The 17,771-nt window shown below is 36.8% G+C and overlaps 1 protein-coding gene across 4 annotated transcripts; it reads left to right on the plus strand.

The window, feature by feature from the left end:
* Positions 1-190: 190 nt before the first annotated feature.
* LOC133534287 (rho guanine nucleotide exchange factor 7-like) lies at positions 191-17,540 on the plus strand. 4 transcript variants are annotated; one of them, XM_061873388.1, is made up of 11 exons: positions 191-665; positions 862-1,079; positions 1,391-1,553; positions 2,433-2,651; positions 2,875-3,073; positions 4,554-4,775; positions 6,130-6,342; positions 9,647-9,914; positions 9,993-10,193; positions 10,574-10,645; positions 11,372-13,262. In XM_061873388.1, exons 2-11 carry the CDS (start codon positions 896-898, stop codon positions 11,842-11,844), a joined length of 2,214 nt encoding a protein of 737 aa, XP_061729372.1. In that variant the 5' UTR covers positions 191-665; positions 862-895; the 3' UTR covers positions 11,845-13,262. The 4 variants fall into 4 exon arrangements, with proteins under 4 accessions (XP_061729372.1, XP_061729373.1, XP_061729374.1 ...); XM_061873389.1 differs by lacking the exon at positions 10,574-10,645 and having other exon boundaries at positions 194-665; XM_061873390.1 differs by lacking the exons at positions 10,574-10,645; positions 11,372-13,262 and adding an exon at positions 17,216-17,540 and having other exon boundaries at positions 198-665.
* Positions 17,541-17,771: the final 231 nt, after the last annotated feature.

Genomic DNA, 17,771 nt, shown 5'->3' on the forward strand with positions numbered 1-17,771 from the left:
AAAGTCGAAGTTCGTCAATTACGGGCATTTTTTTCTGTCACTTTAATTACGTCTTACGTCTTAGTCCGAGTAAAAGAGAAAGATCCCGGTAATTTGCGAACTTCGTTTTTCGCGGTAGGCCCCCTGAAGTACAAGATATATATATTCTGTGGTATTGCGAGCGTTCAGACAACTTTCTGATTTTATTGGTTATTTAAGTCCTATAGAGCGCAATAAGCATCTAGTGCACCATGAGTGCATCAAACTGGGCACCTATGTGAGTGCAACGAATTTAACATCAAATGTCTCAATGTAACGCAAGTCACAAGCGATTATCAGTGAAGTATGTCGAGGCCCTTATCTGTCGTATCCCTTGTCTAGGTTTGGTCTAGTCTAGTCTATGGTATTTATTTTTGGAAGTCAAGTCAGTGTAGTGGAGAGTAGTATGTGCGATGAAATATTTTTTTGTCTTTTGGTATCAATTTTATCAGTGTCCTCTTCAGTTACCAAAGTAGAAGCAACAAGTGTTTAAATATATCATCGTTCACAACTCAGTGTAATTATGAACAGGAATCCATAAGTCATTTTGGTCCCTTCAATCGTCTCGCAAATTCCGGAAATTGTTTGACATCCTGTCGTAATTACGTGTTTTATGCTACCAGAAGCAAAGAGGACATTCAAAATCAGTAAGTAACAACAGAGGAATATTAACTTTCCAACAATCTGCCACTCTGTAATACCTACTTGGTTTAGTATTAGCAGCGTGAATGCTACCTTGAATTTATTTTTGATTAAAAGGTCTTTTTAATAGTTATACCTTCTATTACCATTTCTGTCTTAACTCTGTTTTTCCTAGGTCATGGTTGTCGTTTGTATTTACAGCAAATTCATAACATGGTGCTAGAGTTTCTACACAATGTCAACTGAAAGTTGCTTAGTAAAAGCAATCTACTCATTCAAAGGCAAGAATAATGACGAACTGTGTTTCAAAAAGGGTGATATTATCACCGTTACTCAGAAGGAGGAAGGGGGCTGGTGGGAAGGTACCTTAGGGGAAACCACTGGGTGGTTCCCTAGTAATTATGTTACAGAATGTAAAGGTAATGTTTTTTTTCATTGCAATTATGATCATGAAATAAGTCTGTTATCTAACAATATATAATCCTAATGTCCTCATTTGTTTATTTTAGAGTAGGTCAAGTTAATGTATTCAAGATGCCAGTAAATACTTAAAAAAAATATACATTAAAAATATGTACTACTTGTTCATGACAACTATCTTTATGAATACAGGCCATATAAGTTGTCATAACTGCCTGCCTGCTTATTAAAAAATAAAATAATTTTATTTTTTATTTTTTTGTTTCTGTTGATCTTTAACACTCAACAATTAATATTATATTTATTTTAGATCAAGCTGGATCTTTAACTACATCTCCTATTAGAGCAGCATCTGAAATTCAAGCATTTAGAAATGTTGTCCTCAAAGACATCATTGATTCAGAAAAGGCACATGTGGCCGAGATGCAGGGGCTGGCCAGTAATTTCCTACAACCCCTGGAGAATAGTGATATGTAAGCAAACAAATATATTAATTCCATTCTTTAACCAAGCATGCCTAAAATCATACAGATGAAACAAGAGTACAAGGTGTACAGTCATCTGCAATAATATCTTACACAACAAGGGCCACAAAAATAGGTGACTCTCTTATCTTTCAAATAAGATTGTGCCAGATACATTTGGACCGTTTGTTGTGTAACATATTATTCCAGGCCACCATACCTACTTTTTATCCCTAGTTTGTATTAACATTTGGTTGTATGAACTTTTTTTATTGTATAAATTTAAAAATATAATAGTCTGTTAATCACAAAGTAATAAATCAAGTAATCAAGTAAGTAATGAAACCTGAGGTGGATGAGCTTTCTGTTATGTTAATAGCCTGGGCTGTGGATTTGATGGTATGCTTTTTTGGTTAAAAAAATTACAGTTTTGTATCTAGTATGATAAGAGTAAACATGTTTTAACTAAAAAGAAGTGCTGGTGGCCTAGTGATAAGAGCATGCAACTTTCAATCCGGAGGTCACAGGTTCAAACCCTTGCTCGTACAAATGAGTTTCTCGGAACTTAATGTACAACATGACATTTGATATTTACCAGTCGCTTTTCAGTGAAGGAAAACATCGTGAGGAATCCGGACTAAGGCCCCAACAAGGCCTAGTTTACCCTCTGGGTTGGAAGGTCAGATGGCACTCGCTTTCGTAAAAACTAGTGTCTATGCCAAATCTTGGGATTTCTAGTCAAGCGGACCCCAGGCTCCCATGATCCGTGGCAAAATGCTGGGACAATGCAAGGAGAAAGAAGAAGAGATGTTTTAACTACAATTATTTTTAAACTTAGTTAAATTATGTGTAACAATCATAAAGTCCAAAGCACAAAATTGTTTTTAGGCTAACAAGAGATGAATTCAAGCAATTGACTGGTAATATAGATGAGGTGCTACAAACTCATGAACAGTTCCTTTCCCTGTTAGAAGAATGTGCAACCAAAACAGGCCCCGACCAGCGGGTGGGTGGCCTTTTCCTGCAATGGGCTCCAAAGATAAAATCAGTGCATCAAACATACTGTGCTGGCCACCCTAAAGCAGTGTGCATCCTCGACAAATACAAGTAAGTCAATTTGTTTCAAGGATTGGATAGTAAATTTTATCCTTTTGAGTACAAATGGATGGCATATTGATAAAAGTATTGTTGCAAATGTATAGCTATGTTTTAAATTTAAAATAATGATTTTAATCAGCAGCTTAAACATTTAAATGATCATTCAGTTTTATAGCCGCGGTTTGAACAACTGCATTACAGAGACTAACATTTCAATCCCCTCAATTCTTAGGGAGGAACTTAACACATGGATGGAGAATGCTGGTGCCGTATGCCCTGGAGTGTTAGTACTAACAGCAGGACTATCCAAGCCATTCCGTCGCCTCAGCAAGTACCCGGCGATGCTACAAGAGCTGGCACGACATGTTCACGAGGCACATCCGGACAGGGGCGACACACATCGCGCTTCAGTTGTTTACAAAGATATAGCTGTAAGTATTAATGTTCACTGCGGGCCTGTCCAAACCATTCTGTCGGCTCAGCAAGTACCCGGCGATAGCAAGTGCTGGCGCGACATGTTCACGAGGCGCATCCGGTCAGGGGCGACACACATCGTGCTTCAGTTGTTTACAAAGATGACGCTTTAAGTATTATTGTTGTCTGCGGACTTATCCAAGACATTCTATCTGCTCAATTCTCAATTCAATTATTCCTTGCTTTGTGTCTTTGTACCCGGTGATGGCAAGTGCAGGAGCGACATGTTCTCGAAGCGCATCGCTAGAGATGAGGGAACCATAAAAATAAAAGCTACTTTTATGCATAAAACGTGTAACATTTCTACCATGTCGTTGTAATCCCATTAAGGTGCCGTAGATTCAGAGAGCGGAGTTTTTTAAAAATCCTACCTTCTTTTTATTTTTACATAACATTACGCTTTTCAAAGATTTTCTCTATAGGGACTTCAGCGATTCGAATCCGGATTTTTATACTTTCGCTCGATAGAAAAAAGTCGCGAGTACAGGTTTAAAACGCACTTTAAATATTTGTTGCAATTTATACACAACACCTAAAAATATGAAAAAAGCTTCTAAAAATGCGCAATTTTATTTTTGAGGGAACTCAGCGATCAAATTAAAATTCAAACACATGATATCCGCGGTCCCGATCACACACATCCATCTCGCTCACGCTTACATTCAGTGAGAGTGAGAGAAGAAGACGAATCTACGGGGCCCTAAACACACGCCCCCAAACGTCAGTTTAGGTACCCAAATTTGGACCCGGGTACGTCCTTAAGCTACGTCCACAACAGAGGTATGGGCATTGTGAATGTCATCTCGCTCTGTATGGTAGGGCACAGCACAGCGGATGTCATTCCAGATCTAGAGCAGAGCCCAACTGGGAAAGTACCTCCACCTTACAGAAAATCGCAGTCAAATAACACTAGACCCTACTCATAGTGTTGTGTTTCTGCCGGTGAGTAAGGTTGCCAGAGCTCAACGAGGGGCGGGATGGGGATAGGGTCGGCAACGCGCATGTAACTCCTCTGGAGTTGCAGGCGTACATAGGCTACGGATACTGCTTACCATCAGGCGGGCCGTATGTTTGTTTTTGTAGTATAAAAAAAAAATTCTGTATGGTACCTAACTATGCAATCCTGTTGTAACATTTCTTTTTTCAATATGTCAAACGAAAGTAACGCAGCGACGCTACACAATAACAATCGACACAGTCTAATCGGCATAAAAATCCACCATATGTGATAACTCCAAATGCCCCTCTGACGCGGCATATACGAGTAAACAAACACACATGTGAAATTGTGAAGTATAATTAAAGGTTTCAAAAATATCCCGTTTTTATTTGTTTTACTTACGTAATTAGGAACCCAAACTAGGACGCTCTTTCAAAAATCTATTTTTACCATTACATTTTTAGCTTTGAAAGTTTAATTTTTTTTATTCCGTCCAGAGTGGCTGCGCAGCATTACGGCGGCAAAAAGAGCTAGAGCTCCAAGTAGTAACAGGAGAAGTGCGCGGATGGCCCGGTGGCGAGCTGGCGGCACTAGGCGATGTCTTGCACATGGGAAGTGTAGCGGTGGGCCCTTCGCACCAAGACCGGTACCTCGTGCTTTTCCCTTCCGCGCTTCTTTTGCTGTCTGTTAGTAAGAGGGTGTCCGCGTTTGTATATGAGGTAAGTTAAATATTAAACTGCGGTTCAGATGTAAACCACAGACGGTTTATTTTAAATTGTGACAAATATTATTCAAGTTTGTCTCACTGTAGTACATTAACACACTTACAGCAAGGTTCTCTTAGGTCAGGGGTTGGGGGGAACTATGGTTAGTAAACCTCATGTAGCTCTTCTAATTGTCCAAAAATACCTTTAAGTTATCTTTGTTATTATACTTCAAAACATACATTATGTGATAAGGTCTGTCACAAAGGTTTTGACTGATAAAATGTAATACAAGGCTTTTAATAAAAAAAGTTTGCCATGATTTGAAAGCATGTTTTATACTGATCAAAATGTAATATAATCAGTTTCAAATGTAGATCACGTCTTTATTTACTACTTGTTTACTTTAAAATTATCGTTAGACGCGAATACGCGGCTGGATTGTGAAAAATTATACTTTACAAAAGGGAGTAAATTCAGCGTCACATTAATAAAAGGGGTACAATTGTTTACTTGTATGAACGTACTTTATTAGAACATTATTTTATCACCAACATTTAGTTCTCCGACAAGTCTGTACTTCAGCTAATACCCTTCAAACTTAGGGTACTTTTCAGTGACACACTAATTTTTGACTGCCATCCAACAAGTAGGTTTGGTAATACACGTACAGTTGCAATTTTGGAAATACCAATTCACATGACACATGAACTATACACGGTGGCCAAAAAATATGTGCATTCCCGTTGCGAGGAAGTTTTTGGACTTATACTGAGCAACATTTACAATGGGACCTACCCCGAAATCGCGAAAAATGGGAGGGTAAAAAAAACTTTTCCGATTTCGGGGTTGGTCCCATAGTAAGAGTTACTCAGTATAATCCCAAAAACTCCCTGGCAACGGGAATGCACATATTTTTTGGCCACCTTGTATATTTTAATATATGTAGATAAAAGATCCAGCTTTTGTTTTATGTATTAAAATTCCACATATAAAAAAGATAAATAAATAAATAGGCATAAAAATCACCTTGAACAGGTCACGTGTTTTTTATAACATTTTTCAGAATATTACATGGAATTAGGGAAAACTGAGACAACATATTACGTAAATTTATATTGTAAATATTTCAGCATTAAATAAGCTTTATATATATATATGAATAATAAGGAATCTGCACCTGTAGCTTTTTTACGAGTCAAAACCTTTTTGACAGAACTTATGACCTGACTAAGTATACCTCTCATTCTTGTCGAATTTAAGTAGAGTACTGATATCTTACTAGCAGATGTGACCTACCATTCTCATGGTTAAATATTAATTTTTATCATGCTTACTGTTGCATCTGAATATCCTGATTCCATTTTAGGGTTGTCTGCCACTCACCGGTATAACAGTCTGCAAACTGGACGACTCTGAAACAAGGAAGAATGCATTTGAAATTAGTGGTCCAATGATAGACACCATAGTAGCGGTGTGTCAGACACGAGCGGAGGCCGATAACTGGGTCAGTTTGTTGCAAAAACATTCGAACAACAGCATTCCTGTTCATGAACCTGGACAGCCGCAATCGCTGCCACATGTAAGTATATTAATTTAGTTATTATTTAATTATCTATCCATGTTACTTAAAAGTAGCTAAGATACATTCTATATCTTTCATGCGCAAGCAAGATAACCTCTATAAAAGGATCGTTGTATGTGTGTAAAATCCTGGTTTGACTAATTTATTTTGTGACTAGAAGGGAACATCTTTTAAGTCCTTGGTCAGGATTAATACATTCTCAGTCGTGGCGCGGTACACAATGTCCTGGGTGTAGCCCGTATACCGCCCTCGTAAGCAATATCTCATAACAAATTATTTTGAAAATATAATTTTAAGATAAATAATTTAAGGCTTAGCAGGGCTATAATAGCGCCTGAACGGATCACTATGTGTTTTGGCTACTTTGTTACTGTTACAGATGACTGTGAAGACTTAATTAGTATTGTTTAAATAGTTGCAATATTAAGGTATTTTTATGATGTTTCACACAGCTGACCCGTTCTCCTTCTGAAGGAGCGCTGTCTAGCATCAATTCTAGCCGTCGTAGCCTTTATCATGTGACTTTGCCACCGCCAAGTTATCCCTCTGCATCACCTTATTATTCACTTACCAAGTATTTTGCGAGACTAGTTAAGAAAAAGGTTATCACTAGACAAATGTTGCGTAAATTGTTACATGAACGGACATGGGCAAAAGCCTTTGAACTAACGGGAATACCCGTAATGAGAAAACATAAGAACCATATAAGGCTAAGAATAGAAAATGACGGGACTGTTGGCACCGAAACAGATGGGTCGGATAGCGATAGTGAGAGGGAATCTGACACCACTGAGTCATATACAAGCTCTAGCTATGCCGATATAGATGATTTGCCCTGCCCTAAAATGCTAAGACAAAATGCTCAGGATATTACGAGTCCTAGAACTGCTTCCTCGGTTAGTAGTTGGGGAAGTAATTATGGCTACGTCCGCTACATGGATAGCACAAATAATATAAACCTCGAGGAGTCCGAATTAATTAGGGGAGATTGTACGAAAAATATATTTTTGTCAATTCCGTCCCACACGAATATTTTTCAAGCCGTGAATAGCCCTGAAGACACTCCTTTACAAAAATCCCAACGTGTGCAGAATTGTGTCAGACGTCTACTTGCACAACATTCAGAAAGTACAGAAAACTCTTCTTTTGAAGTGAGACCTTATATGGCTTGTGAAGATTTGGTAAACATTGACCAGGATATTCTAATGAATACGTTAGGATATGAAAATTCTGATTTCGTTCCTACTAGGCAAAGCTTTCCCATTAAGGTTAAAAAGGATTCCGTCCCAAAGCTATGGAAATCAACAGAGGAAACACATTCTCAAGATATAGTCGAAGAGAATTCAATAACAGATATATTGCAAGAAATCGCACCACCATCCCCAAAACTCTGTAACGATTTTATTTACCCTGATCATCCAGTCATTGATCCGCCTCCAATGTTTAGAAACGAAGAAGATGATGTTAAAGTAATTAACATGAACCTTAATACCGATATTCCTTTTCGTAAGCATTCTCTTAATTCTGACAAAAGAATCAGGCGTTCATTGTCGAAGTCAATGGTGGAAACTGAAAGCTTCTGTAAAAATAATGAACCCTCGCTTCAAAGGATGAGTTCACAGTCTGACGGAAATAAATTATGCAAGAAGTGTGAATGCTGCAATAGGTCTTTATGCCCTAGCCCGAGATCTTCGGATTCAGGAGTGGTCGGAAGCTGTAACTTAGCATCTCCTGAGTTGAACTTGCATGAATATGCTGGCGGAAGCACAGGAAATGACTCTGATGGACATGAAAAAATAGTAGAAAATTTGTCGCAGGGAACTTTTGATGACCGCCGTAAAAATTTAACACTGTCCGAAATAGAGGCAGCTAATTTCGAAGATCAATGTAGGTGCACATCTCCTTTCGGTTCTACGGCTAGAACTTCTTGCGTGACGAGTGTAACGTCCGAAACTAGTCTTGACGTGATGGATTCGTCAAATATCCACACGACTTCTACGTATGCAGCCACCCCGCCGGTGTCGTCGCCACAAATTAAAAGGACTTCCATTCGTCATAACATCGACCGATATGTGCCAGAGATCAAATTAAAACCCAAGCCTCCACCACGTATCTACCGCAAGCCCAGTACCCATCTAGAGATTCCAAAGAATGTTCGACAGCCTGTACCCTGTCAATGGAGTACCTTGAATATAACAGAGCGTACAAAACCTAGTCTACATTACCACATGCGTATATTCAGGGAGAAGCCCGAAGGTGATGATATGAAAACTGATAGACCGTCTCGTGTGAATCAACGTCGGAATTGTGATGTTTTTGATCAAGAAAAGGTCCAAGCAAAAAGAGGAGAAAGTGTGGCAACTCGCAAAACTAGATCTCGCAGCGAGGACTTATCTAAATTCCAAAAGGATTTAACTGAAGCAAAGAGTGGCTTCATGGTGTATCGTTCGGACTTGTATGCGCATTGGTGGATGAAAGCAAAGTTACCCATAACAGTGGTCACCGACTCAGGCAAGGATAATATTTTTGTAAAGAGAGACTGTTTGTACATCACTGGTTTGAAGATAATAATACTTACTGCCTTGAAGTTTTGTAACCATTAATGCTGTCATTAGTTACCCCAGTGTTGCAGTGCTTTACTTGATCATCCTTGCCTGTGTTTATTCATCTTACTAACTGAAAAAATACCTGCCACTGCAACTAGATACCTCATTTACTAACAATTTAAGAGAAGTGCATGGATATGCTTTTATTACCTGTGCCTATATCAATCACTAGAGGTACAAATGTATAAAGTACTATGTGAATATACCTACCTACCAATACTAAGTGAATGCGATCGATTCGAAATCCATTTGAACCTGGGTCCATAAAATATTTAGAAAATTAAAAAGCGATAGTATTCAATGAAACGTTTGAGTACCGTTATAATAGTATAAATACGTATTAGGCACTGAGATTCAAGCTGAGATGGAGCCGGGTCACAAATGTGGGCTATAAAGTGTGCTTTAAATAGATGTTGAGCGGATGTTGTTGATGAATACTCGGTAAACAATAATGGAACTGTCGAGACATTACAATATTCCAATCAAAATAAACAAGTTCGCAAATTCTGACATATACCGTCATTTTTCTAACTCTATTCTGTTCCGATTTTCAAGCAACACTCACCTAACCTGAATAAGTGATTACCTAAATTAGATATGTTAAAGTATATAGGTACGTTGTGTGGTATTTTTGAAATAGACATGCATGTATAGTCTGGATTGAAGAACTTATGTATATTTTTATTTTTTTATAGATGGCCATGACAGACGGCAATAACCCTGATTTATCGTCGGGTCTAACCAGCCACAAAAGATCACACTCATTCAACAACCATCAAAGCTATTCGCAGCATAACCAGCAAACGTCAAAAAGTAAACAAAAAAATCAGTCGGCACGCTGGCTTTTAAATTCTTGCGACTCTATTGATCAGTCGCCTGCCAAACCAAATAAAAATGCTATCGGCAAAAAATTCTCATCCGTTGATTTCATCGACACGGCGGGATCGAACTACAGCAATAAAGGTAGGTGAATGTACAATTACTTGATTTTCTTGTAGAAAGAAGTTGTATGTTCGAACTGATATAAAATGTCTATTTTAGGGTGGAGTATAACATGTTTGCGCCCTGCGCCGCCCCTGCGGCCGCAATCCTTTACGGTGGGATCCGATGAGAACATAGGCCCGACGCATCCGTATGCACCACATCAACGAAAGTCAAATTCCTATGAAGAAGACGCTCTTATTCTCAAGGTCATCGAAGCCTATTGCACTTCGGCGCGCTGTAGAAATGCTGTAAGTTCTGGTGAGTATCTCATTTCTTTCCTATCATGTTGGTCAGAAAAACATTAGATTAGGTGTGTTGCGTCTGTGATACTAAAAATAGATTCTGTAGTTCTCAAATTTTATGACTAATGGTCTGACTGGACTGCGTGTTGTTCGAGTTATTCCCAATTGCTTTGCGATTTCCTACCTAATGAAGTCTCCAAAGTACCTTTTGTGTTTGTCGCGAGTATTAACGCACTAATTTATAATTTTCTGAAAGTTGTATGCGTATTGGACAAAACTCTGTTTAATTTGGACAAAAGTTTGACAATTTATACAATAACTGTTATGCTACCCGTTTCCTAATATCTAATACTAGTAAAGGGTTTTACTAACATTGCTGTATATTTTATTATGCAGTACCCAATATACCACTGGAGATATTCGAGGCTACAAGGAGGAGACATGCCAAGTCAAGAAACCGTATTATCAGTTGGTTTTTAGAATGATGTGTAATAATCAACACCCTGAACCAAATATAACGCTAGTCATAAAAAGTAGCGCTTGTACTTTTATACTTGTTCGACATTTTGTTGTTGGTGTTGTTAACGATTGATACTCGTATTTATTTATTTACATACGTAAACACTCACTATAATATATACATATTCCTAAGTGAGCACAGACTTTTATAGTGCATGAGGTTGCAGCATGCTTTACTAACTTTTCTTACTATATAATAGTGATTTACTGTACTCATACAAACTATTGTTAAAGGAATATTATTTTATGTAATTAATTTGTACGGCGTACCTATTTAGAAAAATCCATTAATGCTAAAATCTAGTACAAAACGGCTTTCTAGTCCAGATAGAAGTAAAATATACTCGTACTATGAATCTCATAATAAAACTATGTAGTAAATACTAGTAAGTAATTCATCGCATTTTTCTCTCCTTACCACTGAAATTAGAGACATATAAAAGTAATATTTAAGTAGAAATGTTAATATTATTCATGCATTTTGTAACCTAACTGACGTAACTAACGAGCACGTTGAGCACGTTAATGTTGGTGACCAATGAATTTGGTTCCAACTGTGCTATGTTGTGCACCCAGCATCTAAGTACATGTATTAACCCAGGTGTATTTATGTGCCACGGTAGTCTGAAACTTTCTATTTTGTTACATGCGGCTGCCTTTATATCGCACCTGCAGTGGATTGCGGTCACTTGTCTCTTGGTAAAGTACAATATCACGCACCCGCTTCTAACATTTTTCACTATAACTACACTAAATTGCCTATCGTCCAAAGAAGTGACACCCCTGACTACGTAGGCTGCAGCAAGTCTTCGAAAGTGAAGCGTAACAAAAGCTCAGCTGCCGACACTTACCTGTACCGCGGCCCCGAGACGAGGAGGCTGCTCTCGGAACGCAAGTTCCAGATGAACCGTTCTAACCCGAATCTATGGGAATGTTCAGAGGAGCGCAGGCAGAAGCTGTGCGAGGGTCGGGAACGGCGCAGCGGGTCGCACCCGAGCCTCGCGGCGGCGCTGCGCGCGGTCGCTCCCGCCTCCGCGCCCGCGCCCGCCCCGCTCGGCGCTCCCCGCGCCGCTCGCTCAGCACGGTCCTCCACTTGGTGCTGCGGATCTTTCGTCAAACAACTCACCAAATCTCACCACTTCGACTGACACAAGTAGTTCCTCTCTTTTTCGATCATTTGACCCTGGTCCTCAAAAGGCGTCTATCATTCAATTAATCCATCATTAAAAATTACATGAATGTGCGTGAACAATTGAACATTGACCCAGTTTTAATATTATTATTATTACTAAACGATGACTCATACTAATGACATTTACTTAGGACTAAAAGAAATTGATTCTGTTCGTACCATTATTTTTAATGGATGTGGCTCTGTAACGATTTAACCAAAGCGATATTTAAAAAAAGTGTTAAAGTTCTAGTTTAACCATGATTCGAATTGGAAATAAGACGGGAGGAACCCTACCTGGGTGTAATTTAGCATAGTAAAGGAAACTACATTTTCTAGTCAGAAAAGTATATTTTGGAAATATTATCGTCTTATTTTCTTTTGCGAAAGCTAATGTGACTGGCTTGTTATCGCCTTAACACGCGTATATATATTACTATAACGAGTGCAGTATTATTAATATATTAGGTTAGATTTACAAATCAATTTAATTTTATAGGTTGGCTTTTTGATTGTATTATAGATAATAAAATTGATGGTGCATATTGGATGTAATAATATAAAATGCATGCGCATTGAATTGTGTAGAACATTATTTATACTAATATGTTGGGAGTAGTCCTTAGTCCCGGGTTTAAGGTGTGACATGGTAGGTGAAGCTTTATGAAAATTGCGTCAGTATCCAAAACGGCTCGCAGTTTCATTTCTCAGGTGAGACTATTTCGGGAGCAGTGGCAGCAGCCCGCCGTTACTATATTAATGATTTAGTGCTATAAGGAGCGTTTTGTGCTTTGTAACGTTCCTAACTACAAAAGTGAATCTGTTTAGCTTAAACCAAAAATCAAACTCACCTGTAGGTACTTATCGCGCGTTAGGGAACAAATTCGAGTATTTTTGAGAACGTATTCCAAAAACGTTTACTACTTATATGTATTTTACAATATTTTCTTTAATTTGTAAAGTTTGTATACAAGAAGCATACCTATGTCATATTGTTAAAACAATATGTATATTGTCTTAACCATCTATCAAGTCGATTTGATAATTGAAGAAGATGCTTTAAAATAGAATTACACATTATTTTTGATTTGGGCGTGTTAGAATCATCGCAGTGAGAAGTTATAGGCTGTGCCAAGTGTAGTTCAGCTAGCAGAAAAAGCTTTTATCGAAAATTAAATTTTAGCAGAAGCTTTTATAAACTACTAACTACTACTAACTTAAATATACTAGTAAATTTATATGCGTATCACAAAAAAACGAAAACAGAAAAAGATAAATATCAGTTTAAACGTCTATGTTTATGCTCGTTTCAAAATACTTTATTGAAAGATACGTGTGTCGCTCAAAATTTAGCATGCGTGATGAGTAACACACGGTGCGTGCGACAGGTTAGATTTACTTAAATGTTTGATTAAAAACAATTTTGTGCCGTCAATAGGTGCCATATAAGCAAATAAGCATAACATAAACGCAATTTTCACTATACGATACCTATTCTCGTACCTACTAATGTTGTTTATTTAAGCATACTATATAAACATCATGGAACGGTATGCGAATAATTTCGAAAAATCGACACATTGAGTTCAAATGTAGTTGGTAAAAGTGTAAGTAGATTAAGGATAATGTGACAAGTAAAATATTTCTTTTTTATTGTATGTTTTTCGTAGAGGATTTCAATTATAAAAAATAGCAATTAGGGACATATTATGTGTATCTAAATATTATAAAATCTTGCGTGTTCAATATATGTCGGAGACGCTAGTCGCTACGAATACGTTGGTCTTCTTTTTAGGGTTCCGTCGTCAAAAGAAAAAACGGAACCCTTATAGGATCTTGTTGTCCGTCCGTTTGTCTGCCAAGAACCTTTATCTCGGGAAGGCGTTGAGGTATCGATTTGAAATTAAAACCTTATACTCAGGTCTAGAGTCCCTTGAAGCTGTAAAAATATCAAACTTCTATGTTACCGTAAAAAAAGATACGGAATTCAAATTTATAGGGTACTTCCCGTTGACCTAGAACAAGTAAAATTGTCTTACACTATAACTACAGGGAAAAATCTCAAAACTATAAATTTGTAAAAAATAACAAAATAAAAATTTGTACGGAACTCTCGGTGGGCTATTCCGACTCGCACTTGTCCGATTTTTAGATATAAAATTAATGACATCCAAGTAATCTATATATTCTACCTTATAAAATGTATAATTGACCTGAGTACACGTGAGGAGGTTCCTAATAGAAACATGAGTGAACATTAGGTGTTGCAGTGGGTAATCAGAGCACCAGGGCGGCGCGGCGTGTTATTCGTTAAATATTGAATGCAAACACGCCACTGCAACCGTGCAACGTGTATGTAAATACCCGGCCACTAGACTACAGCAGTGCCAACTGCAATATTGCAAAATACCTAACTCCGTTGATCGTTCTTATGCCCGAATTTGTTACAATGTAGATAACGATCATGCATTGCGCGTGGATAAGGATTGACGCTTTTTATAAATAGAAGTATAAATTAATTATAAATTTATCGTTATACATATTCTACATGTGATGTTAAATCCGAGGTGTACAAAAATAATGTTTTACTGTGGCATAATCTACCTGGCAAAACATTTTAGGTATTTCAAACAAGCTTGTAGCTAAGGAGGCAATTATAGCTGCTTAATGAATTTAATATTCCTATATGTACAATGCTTTTTTTATATTATTCAAACATTATTACCAATTACTTACCAATTCATTAATGGAATGAATATTAATTTGTTAATACATATTATACAAAACTTAAAAACTGTTAATATTGGTAACTTTCTATAAAACTTCGTAGCCTGATATTTCTCCGCTTTATTTTACTAGGGCCGCAGACTACTACTTAAAGCATAGATGTGCAAAAATGTTTGGGTCATACCTCCTGAGTCTCAGAGGCTCTTATAAAGGCTTTATTCCAAAACGTAATTTTAACTTTGATTAAATAATTCAAGATTCCAAAATCAGAAACCAAAGTAACGATTCTGGGACTTAGAAGGCTATACATGTCCGGGTAAGAAGGCCAAAAAATGTTGTTACATTTTTGACCATTTTATTCGTATAAATACAGGGATAGAGATCAAAATAAATCCTGGGCTTGTAAATATGTATGAAATATGTTTAAACTTTTTGTTATGTTATACTAACCGGGACGTGATACCTTATAATAAAATTATCCAACGCAGTGAAATAGTGCTAGGAAAATAAATTGCTCTATGAATTCCTTACCACGTAACAAATCCTTACACTCTAGGCTCATGGATACTACTCGTGATATATCCGCAAATTTTTAAGTGTATACAAATAAATAAACAGTTGAGTTTTGTGTAACCTCATTTTGCTTGCGAGTTGGTCGGTAAAATTATAAATAAGGTATAATTATGACATTTATAACTTACAAAATCAAAGTTTCTTGATTTCTCTCTAATATCCGTATGTCTAATATTATTATTGCTTCTACGTGTTAAATGTAATCTCAATTAGATCGAATAAGGACGTTGTATTGTCTTTCAATTGGAGTCAGGAACGCAGGAATACTAAATTAATTATTTACTTCCCCCGTCCCTTTACGAGTATGGTGATTGTGTTTGTAACAAAGATAGGAATAACATGGATTCAAACATCCAAGAAATGTCTTGGACGGAAATACGACCACCATACTCGTAGGTGTCTTGTTGTATTTTTTTTGTAATTGATGTAAGTACTAATTTAATTAATTCGTTTTAAATAAAATGCACACCATGTATTTTACTCTTAGCGTTGCCTTACGGATTTGGTGGAAAAGACATAGATAAAGTGCGATTTTTTCTTATTGACTGTATTGAGTAGCTATTTATAGCATTTTATTTAAAACAATATTTATGTAACCATGAGATGGTATGATGAAAGAATACGCCATAACTTAAATATTTTATGTATTTTTCGTCCTGTGTAACTGTTTAATTTATGTGTATTATTTATATACTTTGTTTTTGACAACCAATGTTTTAGGCAGTTTTAAAAACTGTAGTGAGTATATTAAAACTATTAAATATCGTTAATATATATACTATACATACAGTGTTGCATTGACATAAATGTTTATCTTACGACTAGTATGCATATACATATATGTATTATAGTAACTACATAGTTTATAATTTATTTTTTGAGCAAATTATATGAAATAAATATGTACCTACAACTTTTCTATCTTAACATTTAATATTTAGTACCTCACCAACTTAATGTTGTTCCGGTCGTTATTCATTCATTTAGTAACAACCTACATAGCTAAGTCTAACTGTCAAATACACCAGACTGATTCGCCACTGTTCTACCTACTTGTGCCGAAACTACCAGCAGTTATATTGGTGGAATCCATTTGTAATACAGTAACTGTAACTTTATACATTAGCGTTTGCGTCAAATCCGGTAGTTATGATATTTTGTAGATTTGTTTATGATGTTGGCCCAATGAATAATCCAAGTTTGTGACATCGAGCGCCGAACGCACTTCGTCAAAAAAATTATAGTACCTTCTCAGAATGTTTTTAAAGTATAGACTAATTTTTCTACTAAACGAGTTTTTTCGAACTTGAATTAGTATCACTGCAAAGCAGGACGCCATACATTTTTTTGTAACAATATGTAGCGGATGGCAGTGACAACTGGCATAGTAATTTAATTATAGATATTAACATTTTTTTTTTAATCGGTCAACTTGGCGTTTTATAAGCATGGATATAATGTTTTCGTCCCTCAATTATATGAAAATGATGTATAACTTGCCCTAGTTGCTAAGAGCAGGAAGAAATAGCATAGATTGGACCCGGTGAGCCGACTCGGAAACTATAAGGTCTACAGAGACAATTCTAGTCTCGTATTATAGCAAATTTAGTCTACTTTTTTCGTTTCTTGACAAAGTTGCGCTCGACGCTCAGGGTCACAAACTTGAATTATTATTTGAGGCAACAACATAAACACGTCTGAAATAAATTAGAACTACCGGATTTGTCGCACACGAACCCCATTACAAAAGGCGACTAAGTCACTGGATTATTTTATTGATAATTGTAAAAAGCAAGTTTACACCGAGTTTAATACGCCACACACAATTGATGAACACAAATTTCACGCTCGGGCACCTTCTGTACCTACTACCTATGACCATTCTCTAATAATATATCACAGATATGGTTTAGGACACTTAATTTTACTGCCTTTCTGCAACGAAACTACTCATACGCTGCTACAAGGTGGGTATTCAATGATTACATAGACAATAAGCAAAAAAAAATGAAAGCCTGTATTCCGTTAGCTTTCAATTTTGTTTCCAGAATGCGACGACGAGAGCCCATTGACGATTGAAGCTCTAGTGAGGTCGCCTTCCCTGCCTGCACACCCGACTGCGGCGCACGGGTCGCCGAGCTTGTGGGCCGTTGTTATGCGATTACAAAACGAAATGAAAACGCTCAAATTGGACGTTAAGAACTTGCAGTTGCAACTGAATGAGGAGAAACAAGAAAGAAATCTTGCCATTGCTGCTTTACAATCTAACAATATTTTAAAAGATGTTAAGGAAAGTAAATGTTAATTAATTAATCCAATGACTGCTTATACCTGGAATGAGTATTATAATAACAATAAATGTATTATCTTATATTTCATATTTTTCCTTTGATCACTGTATAGATATCCTAACCTACCTACTTAATTTATAAAATTAACAGAAACTGATCACAATAAGTACAGACAGCTATAATTCAATAAGACTGTCTCTATTGACAGGTACTCGAAACCTCGAGAATTATATTGGTGAAAATTCAAATTGTAGGTAATATATTTTCTCGATGACAGCAAAAATTAAATGTGTATACACATGTTCACAATATT

Source organism: Cydia pomonella, unplaced genomic scaffold, assembly GCF_033807575.1.
Source record: "Cydia pomonella isolate Wapato2018A unplaced genomic scaffold, ilCydPomo1 PGA_scaffold_78, whole genome shotgun sequence".
Taxonomy (NCBI): domain Eukaryota; kingdom Metazoa; phylum Arthropoda; class Insecta; order Lepidoptera; family Tortricidae; genus Cydia; species Cydia pomonella.